This window comes from Hyla sarda, chromosome 1 (assembly GCF_029499605.1).
Source record: "Hyla sarda isolate aHylSar1 chromosome 1, aHylSar1.hap1, whole genome shotgun sequence".
NCBI lineage: Eukaryota > Metazoa > Chordata > Amphibia > Anura > Hylidae > Hyla > Hyla sarda.
The window spans coordinates 298,579,760-298,596,482 of record NC_079189.1 but is presented as its reverse complement, the minus strand read 5'-3'; the positions used below and the strand labels follow the sequence as shown (position 1 = coordinate 298,596,482).

Below are 16,723 nucleotides of genomic sequence, written 5' to 3'. Positions count from 1 at the left end.
AGATTTAGTAAGAGGGGAATGGGAAGGGGGGCTACATGCCCCTGAGACTTCTGTGGTGGAGTATGTTCTGAGATTCAGGGAGAGGATGCAGACATTGACTGGGCTGGTACAGGACAACCTCACAGCAGCACAGTCCAGGCAGAAGTACTGGTATGATCGCAATGCAAGGGACTGGGTCTATGAAGTGGGACAGAAGGTAATGGTTCTGAACCCCATTAGGCAGAATAAGTTGCAGGCCACCTGGGAGGGTCCCTTCCCCATTCTGCAGCGCCTAGAACCCACCACATATGTAGTTGCTCTTGATGAGAAAGGTCAAAAAGCAGAGACAGTACCACATTAATATGCTAAAGGCATACTATGACCCTGAGGAGGTGGTACTCAGTGTATGCAGTGCACCAGAGGAAGGGCTGGGTAGTGATCCACTACTGGACCTAGTGGAGGAAGCTAAGAGCCATGGATCCCTTCAGGATGTGGAGATCAATCCATAGCTCTCAGAGGAAAGAAAGAGGTAGCTAAGTCAGGTACTAGGCCGCTTCAGTGCCACCTTTACTGGGAAGCCAGGGCGAACTACTCTAGCCACCCATCATGTTGATACGGGGGACCAGCCACCACTAAGACAGGTAGCCTACCGGGTATCCCCAGAGGTAAAGTCCCATATACACAAGGAGATTGAAGACATGTTGAAGTTAGGGGTAATTAAGAAGTCAAAAAGCCCTTGGGCCTCCCCAGTAGTTCTGGTGCCTAAAAAAGACAAATCTACTAGGTTCTGTGTGGATTACAGAAGGTTAAATGCTGTGACTACCTTTTGATGCTTACCCTATGCCCAGAATAGATGAACTACTTGATCAGCTAGCAGGTTCCCAATATGTGACTATCATGGATTTAAGCCGAGGGTACTGGCAGATCCCTATGACCCCAGAGGCCCAGGAGCGGTCAACCTTTATCACTCCCTTTGGGTTGTTTGAGTGCTGTCATGCTTTTTGGGATGAAAAATGCCCCAGCCACTTTCCAACGACTGGTCGATCAGCTGCTAGAGGGCCACAGGGAATACGCCGTGGCATACTTAGATGATATTGCCATATTCAGCAGGACCTGGGAGGAGCACCTGATTCACCTGGGCAAGGTGGTAAAGCAAATAGCTGAGGCAGGGCTTACCATAAAACCAGAAAAGTGTCAAGTTGGCATGACAGAAGTGCAGTATCTAGGACATAGGGAAGGAGGGGGGTCCCTACACCCTGAGCCCAGTAAGGTGGAGTCTATTATGGCCTGGCCAATTCCTAAGACCAAAAAACAGGTCATGTCCTTTTTGCAGGGTATTATCGTAGATTTGTCCCAGATTATAGTAAGATAGCAAAACCTCTCACAGACTTGACAAAAAAGGTGTCCAAGCAAATTACCTGGACTGAGGATTGTGATAAGTCCTTCATTGCCCTCAAGACTGCATTGTCCAACTCTCCGGTCCTCCAGGCCCCAGATTTCAGTAGGAGGTTTGTGGTACAAACAGATGCTTCCAATTTTGGTCTGGGGGCTGTTCTTAGCCAAGTAAACTCCAATGGAGAAGAACACCCCATTCTCTACCTGAGTAGGAAGCTATTGCCTAGAGAAGTGGCCTATGCGGTCATAGAGAAGGAATGTCTAGCTGTGGTCTGGGCTTTGCAAAAATTACAGCCATACCTGTATAGCAGGGATTTTGCTGTCATAACTGATCACAACCCTCTACATTGGTTGGACAATGGAGTGTCAGGTAACAATGGCAAACTGCTTCGCTGGAGTCTTATCCTCCAGCAATATAATTTCACTGTCCAACACAGAAAAGGAAGCCTGCATCAAAATGCAGATGGATTATCGCGTCAGGGAGAAATAGAGGAGTAATGGAGACAGATCGATTAGCCTGGAAAGGCAAGATCTCTCTGTCCCCATCTTAAGGGGGAGGTGTCAGGCCCAAGGCCTCATTATTAAAATCCTATATGTGTATTATAATTATAACTGTGTGATGTATTATCCAAGCCATGGGTGAGAGGTCATTCAGACTGTGGGTTTGTGTATTGCATTTTATTGGGGGTCTGGCTGTTTGTTTACATCTCTTTATGAAGTCAAAGGCTTTTTTGAAGTCATGCACTCTGGTCCCATCCTATAATCAAACAGATAAGGGGCCAGGAAGAGAGAAGACCCCCTCATGGGATCAGAGGGGAGGGGGGAATGGAGTCTCCCTCCCAAGAAAGCAGATATGATATTTAAAACAATGCTAGACTCAGGGTGTTCAAGGCTGTGCCCAAAGCTGACAAGACCATCCTAAGAACAGCTGGACTCTCATGGACTGATACCATCATGCTGTAAGAACTTCATCTTTTGTTTTCTGAACTTGTCTTGCAAAACTCTTTTATATATTTTTGTACCTGTATGTCATTTGTTCCTGTATCTTTATATAGTCAGCACTGTGATACCTTTTATCAGATTAAATGTTTAATCAGCTCTGGTCTTTGATCTCTAAATATGAGCTCACCTTTCTGAAGGCAGCTCTAGTGGAAACACGTTTATCTAAGGGTTAATTTGGTGACTTGCTGGGACTAGTAGTGGATACCCAGAGGTCTGGCGGCTTTAACCCTTGCACCATCACATTCTCTCTAGCGTCATAGCTGGACCGATAGGGTGTGATCGTGACAGTGTTTTTCACCACACTGTTCCTGGCACCTTGTCGCATGGCACTGCAACTGATGTCTTTGATGGTAGTCTAAGCGCAACCATTTGTCCATGTGCCCTATTACAGACACCCATAGAGGGGGTTCCTCCTTCTATTAAGCCTAGCAGAGGACTGGAAAGATACTCTATAGTACAATACACCCAGCCCCAAAAACTGGCACCAATCCTATGACAAAAATAATCTTTATTAGCATGTATTAAAATATGGTACAAAGTAGCAAAAAAGACAAACATGGTTAAAAAAATAAAAAATGCTCAAACCTACTAAATATGAGGGGGCAAATACTTCCATCCTTGAGCCTGCCCAGCCCATGTACGTATACATGAGGTAACATCTGCAACCATTTCATTGTACACTTTTCTGCTTTTATAAGAATTTTTGAATGGTTGCCATAGATAAATATTTTTTGCATGTGGGTTTGAGGCTTGGGACAGAGAGAGTACTATGTATTTTGTGTACATTTGCTCTCTTGAGGTTGGAAGTATTTGCCCCCTCATATTTAGTAGGAGATTGCTCAGGTTCGACCATTTTAATTGTTTTAACTCTGTCTTTTTTGTACCAGATTTTTGGCATATATTATTGTCATTTTTTAAAGGGTGTGCATTGTACTATAGAGTATCTGCTTTGTCTCATTGCTTGGAACTAGTTTCTCTGGATGCACAGCTTTGCACCGTATACATATAAATAGAACAGTTTGTTGATCTGTATTAGTTGAGCCCCCTTTCTTCTTTGTTTGGTTACATGGCTTCCCCTTGCAATCGATTTGGGGGTGGGGAAGTTTATTTAGGGATGGGGAATATCCTCTCAGGGAATGTGTGTAGAACCGTGACCCCCCCCCCAACCTATCCAGCTATTGTACCATGACAACTCCTTATTTCAGTTTTGCCACAGGTTGGGAAACGCTGTGACAGAAGGTTCGTGTAAAATGGACTTATATATAATTAAGATACAACAGATTTCAAGCTGCTTTTGGGTGGTCATTCCGGCAGACAGAACCCCCCCCCCCTGCTTTTACACTTCAGGGGGCTCCTTATACCCAGTAGAGCACAGCCTCTGTGTTTTACAAATGTATTTGACACAATTTGCATAATTTTATTCCCACTTAAGAGGCCAGCTTTGCATTCAAGGGTCCTTGCTAACGCCAAGTTTTTGTGACCAATTTCGGAGGCCTCCCTTATTCTCTCCCCTCGGAGAAGCTCTTTACTCTCTCAGTTCAGGGCAATTAAGTCTTTAATTATGTCTGCCAAGATGGAGCTGCAGATGTTCCAGCAGCCAGCAGCACTCCTGCTCTGCATTAACCCCTGAGGGCAATTACAGGAACCTTCCTGTTTTTATATGGGGTAATGATCCTTGCCTCCTAAAATCCACCTCAAGGGACCATAATACCTAGAAGTGTAAACAAACGGAGCTGTACCGTTGCATTCTAGTGTTTCTAGTTACCAAAACTGGGTTGTTGTTTCACTCCTGTGCTGGGAATGAAGGGGTTATATTGGATAGCCTGGACTTGGAAGCAGGACAAACCAGAGTTTGAGTAGTTTAGAGCTGGCTGCCAAAAACTAAATCCACCTCCCTCCTGACCCCCCTACTCTTCCCCTCTCAGCAGGTCTTCTGGCTTATCCCTCTCTTGTGGGGTTATGCCATTCATTCACTCTTCCAGACAGCTGCTTGTTACAGGACGGGGAGGGGAGAGGGCCAGGGCACAGTGTAAATCTGCCTAAAAATCTTTCTGGGACTTGTAAGACAAAGAGGTCAGACTTTGGAGAGGAGGTGAAGGGGGGCAGCTTCCCAGACAGATTTTTTATTTTATTTTTTTTTTAACTATTTCAAACCTTTATGTTCCCATTTGTAAACAATAACATGTCTGCATCTGTAAATCATTGCTCCTCCCAAAGTAGAAACATTTAGTCATATGACTAAACTGGCACCGTAATTATACACTCTGTTGCTAAACTAGCAGTGCCCGTCTGTATTAATCTACTAGGCATTCTTCCAATATCTACCTATGGATTAGGATGAACTCAAAGTGCAAATACTCACAGACCACTTTTAAATATCCAAAACTGCAAGTCTTCAGGAGCACTAAGAATGATCACTGTATGCCAGCAAACCTATGGGTCTAAAAGCAGTCAATTGGAATTGAATAGGAGGTTGCCATGCAAGACAGTATAGTAGTCAACAACATTTGGACTTTTCTTAAAGGGGTACTCCACTTGCCAGCATTCGAAAGTAAATGTTCCGAATGCTGTTTTTGCGCTGCAGCGGTCGTCCACGCCTCTTGTGACATCACTGCCACGCCCCCTCAATGCAAGTCTATAGGAGGGGGCGTGAATAGCTTGAATTATAACAATCTGGTTGGCTTCACATGTTGCGACTGTGCGGTGGTAGTGTATCATACACAAATGCACCGCAAAACTACACGCAATTATCTGCTTCACTTGTTCGTGTGAAAGCATGACAATTCACATGGGGGGCACATCAATTTATGTACGGACTCCTCAGAAAGAATAGACATGTCTATTCATTCTGCAGACTCCGGAATTAGGATTTCTGCCGTAGAAATTCTGCAGCATACACAGTGCAGCAGAATTCCAATGAAATCAATGGGACTCAGCTGCAGCAGAATGTCCGTGTGGAATTCTGCACAGAAATACCTTCGTGTGGACATGGCCTTACTGATCCTCTGGTGGAGCTGTATATAAAGGTTAATCTATGGTTACCTAGTCTAACATCTCAATCAATCATTTACAGAGATACTTTATAGTCTAAACCGGATTAGTGACAAACGCTTTAAAGCAAAAGGAGTCCTTGCTATTCCCCACAATAGATTAGCGGTTTATAGATTGTATTTTCTACTCTTAAGGGTCTATTCACACATACAGTATTCTTCACAGATTTGATGCGCAGGATTTCAAACTGTGTTCAGTTTACATTGAAATCTGCTGCAGAAAATCCTGCTCATCAAATCTGCGCAGAATACTGTACGTGTGAATAGACCATAAAGTGGTGTGTCATCACTAATGTGTATAAGGGGCTTCATATGGAGTCTAAACGGACATATGGAGTCTGACTGATATGCCCCCTATATATAAGCATCTTCTTTTCTTGTGACACAATTGTATTTATGTACATGTATATCCATGATGATTAAACAATTTTTCTCTTCTCAGTACTACGAAATGTCTTATGGATTGAACATTGAAATGCACAAACAGGTGAGTGCTTGTCCTAAGGGTTCTCGTGTCCCAAGTGAAGTAAATAATTTGCTCAGGACATGGTTTGGGTACTATACCTCGTTGCCCATGTGGTACCTTTACCCTAAAACCACAGCCAAAGCACCTCCAACAACCTATTACCATGTGTAAAAGTGCTTTATTTTCACATTGTGCAGCTTGGTGTGCACTACCCATGTCCTATCACTTTCCTGTAACAACCAGTGCTCACCATCACCTCCCCTGTTCACCACCCACATCAGAGTGTACACTTCTCCAAAAGAATATCCTCCCATCTGATTGGCCGGCAAAGCTCTTACCACACAAGTGCGGTTGTTATGCAGTCTGGAGTCAGCTAGGATCAACACGTTGCCCATGCTTACATAGCGCTCATTGGGAAACAATGTTCATAGCCAAGCCACCCCCCTGGGATGAAGGAACACCTGAAAATGAGCATTGGGGCATCTATGTGACAAATGGAGCACCTGAATGTTACTACTCAATAATACTGTACCTCACATAGGCTCCCCCTGTTTAATGTGGAGCTGTACTGCAGTCCATGCACTGTACAGGTCTTTGTCCTGCTGTATCCAGGAGCACTAATGCTAAGTTTCCACTTGGTATTTTTCTGGCAGTTTTTGGAAAACTGCCCCTTCAGTTTTAGAGCCAAAGCCAGAAATCGACCGATATCGTTTTTTTTTAGGGCCGATACCGATAATCGGTGGAGGTTAGGGCCGATAGCCTATAACTTATACCGATATTACGGTATAAGTTATCAGCTATTTATCCCCCCGTGACACCGCTGCAGATCATTGATTTAAAGCGGGCACTTTAAATCAATGAACTGCAGTGGCTTTTGCGGTGCCATTGACCGCCGCCGCTACCCGCTTCTCTCCCCCTGCCTGTCTCGGGGTCCTGAGTCCTATCACCGCCGCACCGCTCCCCTCCCACCGCCGCACCACTTCGCTCCGCGCCCCCTACCGCGCCGCATCGCACACCCCACTGCACCGCCCCGGACCCATTGCCTACCCCATCCCTGGTTTTATAATTACCTGTTCCCGGGGTCCACTCTATATCTGGCTCCGATGGCGTCCTCCTGAGCGGTCACTGTGCGCACTGACGTTGACGTCACTCGTCATTGCGCACTGCGTAACGCAGGACGCAGCAGGAGCCAGAAGTAGCGTGGGCCCCGGGAACAGGTAATTATAAAACCGGGGATGGGGGAGGCAATTGAGCCGAGGCGGGGGGGGGGGGGGCGATTGCGGTGCGGTGGGGGCGGTGTGGAGGGCGGGGCATTATCGGCTTATCGGCAGGGTAATTGCCGATAAAGCCCAAAATCGTGATTATCAGCCGATAATATCGGCCAAACCGATAATTGGTCAATCCCTACCAGAAATGTATTCAAAAGGAATGGGACATATAAAGGAAGGACTTACACTTCTCCTCCATTATGGATCCACTTCTGACTTTGGCTTAGAAACTGCAGTGGAAGTTTTCCAAAAAACTGCCAGAAAAAAAAAAGTGGAAACTTAACCTAAGACTTGCTCATTTTCTACTTTAATTCCCTAGTTTGTACTTTACCATTATTATTTTTCTTTTTGTTTAATTTTGTAGACCTATGTTGGACCTAGTGCTTTTATTTATATAATTTACTGTAATTTATACTCCTATTACAGGCATGTACGCCCAAATACACATTCTGTGGCCAGTTCCATGGGAAGCCAATAAACCTGCCAGAATGTTTGATGTCTGTGGGATAAACCACGAGACTCAACCCCTTGGCAGTAGCATTGTCAGTCAGTAGTGCTAACCTTGTCCATAAGGATGGCTTTCCACCCTATGTTTAGTAATGCAATGTCTGCCCTTAGTGCAGTGTTTCCCAACCAGGGTGCCTCCAGGTGTTGCAAAACTACAACTCCCAGCATGCCTGGACAGCCAAAGGCTGTCCAGGCATGCTGGGAGTCGTAGTTTTGCAACACCTGGTGGTTGGGAAACACTGCCTTAGTGTCTAGATCTTAATATAACCATCCCTGAAGTCTGAAGAGTTGTGAGCCGAGCACAAGCGCTAGCCACTGACTTCCCCACTAATAACAGGATAAGACCATACACTTCAGACTTGTTCTGTATTTCATATTAGAACACGTCTGTGCCAGCAGTCACTTGGTCGCTCACATCTGCAGTAAGCTGCTGTCTTAAGACCATTTGCTCTAAGTAAAGCAATGTATTAAAATAATGATATGCAGACGCCTTCATTCAGCCTAGGATTTGGCAAAAATCCTCCTTCATGTCTGTTGAATTTCGATTCGGTGCAGTTTGAGGCTGAATTACATGGAAAAGGTCTGCTAAAGTCTAAGGCCCAGCTTTATCAAACTGTGAGAGAAAATATAGATTGGTTTTTCCCTCAGCAACCAATCACAGCTCAGCTAACGAGCTGAGGTAAAGTGAAAGCTGAGCTGTGATTGGTGGTTGTGGGAAAATCACTCCATTTTTTTTCTCACACAGTTTGATAAATCTGGGCCTAAGTGTCTTATTTGAGCCTAACAGCACACTGTGCCTGAGAGCACCAACCCTCCTGGTCTTTATAAAGAACATACCGGTTTATAGTTTACTGATGTACTATAAGGGTGCGTTCAAACTGCGAAATCTCAGCTCGCTGAATTCCGTGAGCGCAGATTCCGCCTGGCAGCCACCACGGCCGTGGGTACTTCGGCGCTAGGGCCGCGGGGCACTGAGCCGTCACCATTGACGGCTATGCAGTGCTCGCGTAATCCGCGCAAAGAATGAACATGTTCTTTCTTTGTGCGGAACAATTTCAGCGGCTTAATTGTCCGCCGCTGAAATTCCGCAGTGTGAACGGGTCTCGCGGAGACCAATTCACACTAATGTTAAGTTCACACCGTTGAATTCCGCTCGTGGAATTCCACAGGAATTCCTTATTGTGAATGCACCCTAAGGAGCATGGGATGTGAATACAGGAGCTACAAGCCTATGATAGACCGATCTGCACAGCTCTGTATTTAGCCAACACAAGTCAGTCATTAAGAAGAAAAGCGCCGCACCGTGTTATTTAGGACTTGTGCTCACATGGTAGCCTGGTAATGCCACGGCGTGCTGAATTTATCTGCTTACATTGAGTTCTCTCTGTGGAATTGATCATTCTTGCTTTTTTTAGAAGTTAATCCATCTGTGGTGTCTCTTCTTTTCCTGTCTACAGGCTGAAATAGTCAAGAGGTTGAATGGAATCTGTGCACAGGTGTTGCCTTATCTCTCTCAGGAGGTATGTTTCTCCACCGTGGTGACACTAAATGTATAACCCTTTCCAGGCTCTGGATAGAAGACATTGTTGTGTCGTTTTAAAGGGGTATTCCAGGGAAAAACACTTTTCTTTTTAGATCAACTGGCTCCAGAAAGTTAAACAGATATGTAAATTACTTCTATTAAAAAATCTTAATCCTTTCAATAATGATCAGCTGCTGAAGTTGAGTTGTTCTTTTCTGTCTGGCAACAGTGCTCTCTGCTGACATCTCTGCTTGTCTCGGGAACTGCACAGAGTAGAGGAGGTTTGCTATGGGGATTTGCTTCTAAACTGGGCGGTTCCCGAGACAGGTGTCATCAGAGAACACTTAGAAAATAACAACTCAACTTCAGCAGCTCATTAGTACTGAAAGGATTTAGATTTTTTAATAGAAGTAATTCACAAATCTGTTTAACTTTCTGGAGCCAGTTGATATATAAAAAACATTTTTATATCCCCTTTAAGCCCCTTATTGCATTTGCATGTAATGCTATCATGGATACCTTTATTAGAAAGCTGCAATGTATTGCTTCTATCATTAATAAAAGGGGTAGTGTAGTAATCTCTGGCAACAAGCTGAAAGTAACCGTTCTGTAATGTCTAGTTATGTGGCTTCCTAGAATATAGCCAATGCAGATACCAGCATCTATAGTGAATAAATTGTTAAAAAGGAGAAGTTTTTCAGTGTTTTTCAGCCCAGTAGCCTAACATTAAATAAATTACCACCATGGCTTTTACAAGAAAAAGAGAGATTTTATATTTGGTAAAATAAAGTTAAATCTAATAAGAAGCTACCCCTATCAGCCTCTGCAACTGGCCATACACTAAAAGCACAGCATGAAGACCTTGCAAGCCCCCCCCAAAAAAAACATATAACAATATTTTTTTTAAGTTCCCAGAAAAAGTCCAGATTAGTCTTACATGATAGCGTGTTCATATGTTGACATTTTCCCTGTTGTATGTAGTACTCTTAAACATAAGTTGGTAGGCAGCAGTTAGCACCCCCCTTCCTCCCTTTTTGGGGGAATTAATTGATTAGTAGCAGTAAACAGTAGAAAAATAAAAGGAATAATATAATGTTTTTCTTATTCCAACGTTTTACCTGTATTGTACATACCTGGTTTACTTATGATGCATCTATCTAATTGTGAAAACTCTGCTTGCAGCACCAGCAACAGGTCCTTGGAGCTATTGAGCGGGCAAAGCAAGTGACTGCGCCAGAGTTGAACTCCATCATTCGTGTACGTCAAAATATGCTAAATTGTTAGAATGGTTGCTATATAAATAAATAAAGTGTGTGTATGTAATAATAAATATATATATACATACACACACACTCACTCTTTTTTTATTTATTTATTTTTATCAGGGGCAAGCTGTACAAAGTTTAATATATATATATATATATATATATATATATATATATATATATATATATATATATATATATATATATATACACATATACATGCACACATTTTTATATTTTTTTTTATAGAGTTTTGCCTTTAGTCTTGTTCTCTTTATTCTTCTGAGGCCCCATTCACACAATGGAATTTCCATGTATACACTCATGATAATATGTTGCAGTTTTGCGGGTTCTGCTCTGAATTTCTTGCACTCACAGATTCCAGATGGAATTTAGAGTCTCATTGACTCTGCTGCAGAATTCAGGAAAAAAGTATTGACATGTTCACTTTCCGCACAGCAATTCCGCCATGTGAATGGGGCCTTGTCTATCTCTGACAGTAGAGGATCTGACCTGCTCCTACTGTACATATACATACATACATACATTTACAGTGCATGGTCTCACACAAGTCCAGGTATTGTTGGCAACCTAGACAAGGCTTGATTTGCCAGGTTGGGTTGTAATCTCACCACCTCCCTTAACATTGAAGTAAAGTGTGCATTCAGGCATGTCAAATATTTAATAGGAGATTGATGCTTAGGAATGTTTGATATATATGGTCATCTTACGGCACTAAAGATGTTTCCACCCAAAATGTAAAACAGGGCGTATATGGATACCTAACTTCTAATATATGTATTGCTGACAAGAGTGCAGCCATATTGTTTATCATCCGTTTCTCAGACTCCAAAAATGAGTTATTTTGTGGACATTCATGCATTGCGACAATTTGTTGTGGTGAAAAAAAAATCGAAAAGGCTGCACTTCCTGTTGACAGTTTTTCATAAATGGCCATTACAACAGTGTAGAAAATTACCCATCCAATATCTCTTCAAGTGGAACAAATATTATACCCATACTGGCTTTAATTCTTCCTTCTGAAAGTGTGGGCATATTAACGTATGGGTGGCATTTTCTTTTAAATGTATCAGTTCTTAAAAAAAACTTGTCTCGAAATATTATTGTATTAAATATCAAAACCTGTGTAGAGGATGAATCGTGCATTTGCCTGTAGCACCCAATCATAGGGTGTATTTAAATTCGCAAAATGAAAGTAGCAATCTGTTGGGGACCTTTTTATTTATTTTTTTCCACCAAGTGAAGAGGAATTCCAAACTCTGTGAAAGCAACAGTTAACTCGGGAGACAACAAAAATGACCAGCTTTACATGCAATAACTATAGAAGAGGAGTTGAGATTATCATTGTTATTTTAAGGGCTGAAACAACTAATTGATTATGAAAATAGTTGTCAGCTAATCATTAGTTGATTAATCGGTTGGTGAATTAGTTGGTCAGACAATTTCTAAAGTTCACATACACTCAGCGATTATCACTATGTAAATAGGCACCTGTGGTCCTCGGCAGCCTGCTTAGTGAAGAGGGGACCAGCACACACCATCTTCTGCTTACTGTAGATCCTTACTGCAGCTATCGTGAGTCCCCGGTAGGGATGTCCCGATACTGGACACTGGATACCTAATTCGATACTTGCCGGTGGGACCCCCACCAGCAGGTATCACGGAGGTGCTGAACTATTCAGTGTGCCCAGCAGCTGAGCGCTTGTCATAGCCGGGAATTGAGGCTAATGTCGAACATCACCGATCACAGTGATGTCCGGCATTAAACTTTTCAACGCTGCAATCAAAGTTGATTGCGGCGTCTAAGAGTCCTGAAGTTAACTGCCGGTTAGCTCAGGGATGCTGATCGGGATCACCGCGGTGTTGTTGCTCCTTTACTGCTGCTAGCCATGGCAGGCAGTGGTAATGGAGCGCCGATAACACTGATCAATGCTATTAATAAAATTGATCAGTGTATGCAATTTACAGATTGCATGTAATAGAGCCCTCTGGGTACTAAAGAAAAAGTGTAAAAAAAAAAAAAAAAAAAATTATTATAATAATAATAAATGAATTAACCCCTTCCCTAATAAAAGTTTGAATCCCCCTCCCCTTTAAATAAAATATTTTTTTTAAATATAAAAAAAAAACTTTTTTCCATTAAAAGAAAAAAACCCTGTCACATAACATAGAAAAAGGTATCAGTAATTAGTATCGGAGAGCACTCGTTCTTAAAAAAAAATGGTATTGGGACATCCCTAGTCCCCTGCTAAAGGCCAGATTTACAATAGTTGCAGAGAGAAGATGCTGGAAGTGGAGGATTGTGTGTGTTGGCCCCCTCTTCACTAAGTAGGATAGAGAACCAGGGAATGTGTTGCCCCTCCAATCTGGCCCCAGGTAAGAAACGGGGGGGTGGAGGTATAGCAATTACAAGGAAAAAAGAAAGAAAATGATATTTGAAAAAATTATTTAACGTATTTAAATATAAAAAGCTACTTCACTCAGCCTCTGCAAAGTTCAACATCTAGCGAACCCACAAACTATCAACACACAATGCATCCCTTACCTAAAACACACAGAAGACCAGTCCCCTCCTGGCATGAACTCCCTCCCTAATAACTCACAAAGTATCACTATGGTTATTTTTATCAGATTAGTCGATTTAATCTAAACAATAATTGGTCAACTGATTCATTATGAAAATAATCGTTAGTTGCAGCCCTAGTTTTTATACTCCTCAGTATATGGTTACATTCTGTGTCAGAAAGTTCTTGCTAACTCTTATCTATTGAAAAACAATAACATTGCAATAAAAAGTGTTCTTCTCTCATGGTCTGTTTTGACCTCCGGCTTATCATTTGGCAATTTGCCTTTATTGCAAGGCATCCTGAGGCTGACATTCTAAAAAGCATAGAGGAGCAACATGGAGGATACAAAATTCCGGATTTACCAGAAAATGACTCTAACACAATCTGGTTGTCATGGGCATCTGCACCATTTAACCTATCCATAGGTTTTGATAAATCTCCCCTAAAAACTGCCAAATGTGTATAACTGTTCTGTTGGTGAGGCTTGTAGTTTTAAAGGGTGTTCAGTAATAGCCACAGTTTGACAGCAGATTGATGTGCAACGCCGCCTTTTCTGTAATGGGTTGGCAAAGTGTGTGCAATACAGGTAGTCACCAGGAACTATAGTAATATAATGGGAGCAGCATGCCATTGCAAACTGACTGTTTATGACGGGCTTTATAGCATCATAGCATTCAATGTGCCTGCCTCTGGCATAGAATGCAAAGTAGACATGATGGGTTTCTTCCCTGTATTTAAACGCTATGAACAATGATCTTATTGGAAGCCGTAGAAGATCTACGACTAGTTACATTAAGATTGTCTTAAGGTTTCCACACACTTTCTGTAGCTGTTGGCCACATACACATAAGCTTCAGCTTTGTCAAACATTCAGCTGAAATCCAACACCCTGATCCTTCTCTCCCCTTATGTCATCTGTCAGGGACAATAGGGAGGTCTTCATACTTTGGCCCACTTTTGACAAAGGATTATGTGGCAGACCCATAATGTCGACCATCAGGGTTAACCCAAAGGTTGGACTGTTACCGATCCTATTGTATCATTCCAAGTAAACATTACAGTGGTGTCTGGCAGCCAGTTATCGCTTTCTGTTTGGCATAACACACACATTCAGGAACAAATTTCCTGTTCCAATATGCGCCTTTCCTTGTGTACTCCAGCTTCATGTAGTGGATATGTTTTATAGTTCGTTTTTATAGACTGTGTCACCAAATCTGTATCAAAAAGGGCAGGTCAGTACTAAACCTCCTCTTTATCCCAAACAAATGTATGTTTTGAGAGCTAAAACTACAGTGTAGTTCTTATGTATAAACTGAGAATCTACAGCTTAGAAAAACATATTGGAGGTTTGTTGCTCTCTGGCAGTGAAGACTGTCCAGGCTGACATGTTTTTTTTAATTGGTTTTCCTTTCGTACAGCAGCAGCTTCAAGTCCATCAGCTGTCCCAACTTCAGGCACTTGCCCTCCCGCTCACACCACTACCTGTTGGACTACAGGGTCCCTCTCTGCCTGTCAGTGCCAGCAGTGGGCTTCTCTCCTTGTCTGCACTGGGCTCCCAAGGACACCTTCCCAAGGAAGACAAGAATGGTCACGACGGGGATCCTCGGCCTGATGATGACGGTGACAAATCAGATTAAATACATGGATGAAAATTAGATGGATAAAGGTGCAGCGCAGTAGTAACTCTAACACTGCCAGGCAGAGTTACATTGTAGAGCCTTATCCCATCATGCACTGGAACAGCTTCTTGTGTCCAAGGGTTTAGGAAAAGCAGGACACTGGCAGCCAAGGGGGTTAATGCATTTCTTGACACTGTATATGTATGTACATATATAGAATGTACTGCGAACTGTATTGTAAATTGGCTGATTTTACTTCTACTAAAAGCACAACCCCCATCTTTTCTACAGAGTTTACCTTTCCACGTTGATACATTAGTGTAGTGCTTATTTTAAATGCAGCTCTGGAGCACAACTCTTTGGAGGCTATTGTGAGGCTCCCTCCCAGAGGATTTCTTATAGATTGTGTGGAGAAGAGTTTAGCTGGCCCCTTTATTTACTGCTGTGTAATCGGCTTTCTTTCAACTTCACCCTTGTCGCATGGCATCAGAATGTAATCCACTATAGAAAGTATGGAGGCCATTTTAAAGTGCATCCATCCACTGCTCACAATATAGGAGGCTGTTCTTTGTGCTCTAAGTATTTTGGAAAATGCATTGAATTTATGAGAAGAAAATACCATCAGCAGTCCCTTGTTCTTCAAGGTTCGGGACAGACACACACAATCGTTTTTACTCATTTTTTAAATTAGATTATTAAATAAAAGAAGTTAATTTGGTTTTAATACAAAGTAGGACAACAAGTCAGCCATTGTTCTGGGGGAAGGCTATTTCCTCTGGACGTTGTATGTTCTTGTTTAGTTCTATTGGTTTTCTGCGCTTTTCTAACTTTTGGGTGACGGGAGCTTTTCAGATAGTCCTCCACCTTTTACTAAGTATTGCTCTTACTTCTACTGTTGGAAGATATTTTTGTAATTGCTGAAAGGTAGGATTATTTATTTTTATGGGAATAAAAACTGTCATTGTTTTAGTTTTCAGTGACTTGTTAAATGAAGAGAAATTATTGATGTTATCGACTCGTACATCCATAAGACATACATTTAATGTCAGACTAAAGCTGCTTCCAGCAGAGGCATGAAATGGCCAACTTTAAAGTCTATAGTGCCGACTAGAGATGAGCGAACTTACAGTAAATTCGATTCGTCAAAAACTTCTCGGCTCGGCAGTTGATTACTTATCCTGCATAAATTAGTTCAGCTTTCAGGTGCTCCGGTGGGCTGGAAAAGGTGGATACAGTCCTAGGAAAGATTCTCCTATGACTGTATCCACCTTTTCCAGCCCACGGGAGCACCTGAAAGCTGAACTCATTTATGCAGGATAAGTCAACTGCCGAGCCGAGAAGTTCGCGACGAATCGAATTTACGGTAAGTTCGCTCATCTCTAGTGCCGACAGGTTCAGTAATTCTGGGCTAGTAAGGGATGTTGTTTCCAATAAATCGAAGTAGGATGTCCGGTATTCTAAAACTGCTCATAACCCTGCTGGAACTTTATTTCCATTATGTAACAATTTGGTCTCCAAACTGAGCTCTCAAGGACCCTTTTTGTACAGACATGTTTATTTTCTATACCCTCTGGCATCCATACAGTAGCTGCTGTGGAAACCTACACACATGGTGAACTCTGTATACTAGTGCATCCTTATCCTTTACAATACTGAGGAGCAAACATGCCCGTACAACTGCAGTCCCCAGGATCTCTACACGGGGACCAAACGTTGACTGTAATGTAAATGACAGATTCAGCATTAGGCATTCACACCACGATTTGTGCCTTGAAGGCACAGATTTGTTGGAAAGATACGGACCCCTTTCAATTCAATGATCTGATCGTAGTCAGTCACTACAGTCGGGTCATTTTCCGAGCATATACAAGTTTTGCCTTGGACTGAGAAGCTTTTCAGTCCAAGGCAAAACCCTTAAGGCCTGGTTCACAATACAGAATCCATGGCCAGGAAATTTCTGGCTGGAGATTGAGTGCGGCCAGCACCCAATAGATGGCAATGTCTGTGGCGCAGGTTCAGTGTTCTTGTGGAATGTTTTTGATCAGGATTTTCTGACAGAAAT

The 16,723-nt window shown here is 42.5% G+C and overlaps 1 protein-coding gene across 2 annotated transcripts in view; it reads left to right on the top strand.

Moving 5' to 3' along the window:
• The window catches only part of TLE5 (TLE family member 5, transcriptional modulator), a 29,122-nt gene extending 13,250 nt beyond the window's left edge, over nucleotides 1-15,872 (top strand). The window contains exons 4-7 of one of the 2 annotated variants that reach the window (XM_056518057.1): nucleotides 5,869-5,913; nucleotides 9,125-9,187; nucleotides 10,372-10,446; nucleotides 14,461-15,872. In XM_056518057.1, coding sequence (XP_056374032.1) covers nucleotides 5,869-5,913; nucleotides 9,125-9,187; nucleotides 10,372-10,446; nucleotides 14,461-14,679 — 402 coding nt within the window. In that variant the 3' untranslated portion in view covers nucleotides 14,680-15,872. The remainder of the gene's footprint in view (nucleotides 1-5,868; nucleotides 5,914-9,124; nucleotides 9,188-10,371; nucleotides 10,447-14,460) is intronic. The other variant, XM_056518058.1, reaches the window with a different exon arrangement.
• Nucleotides 15,873-16,723: the final 851 nt, after the last annotated feature.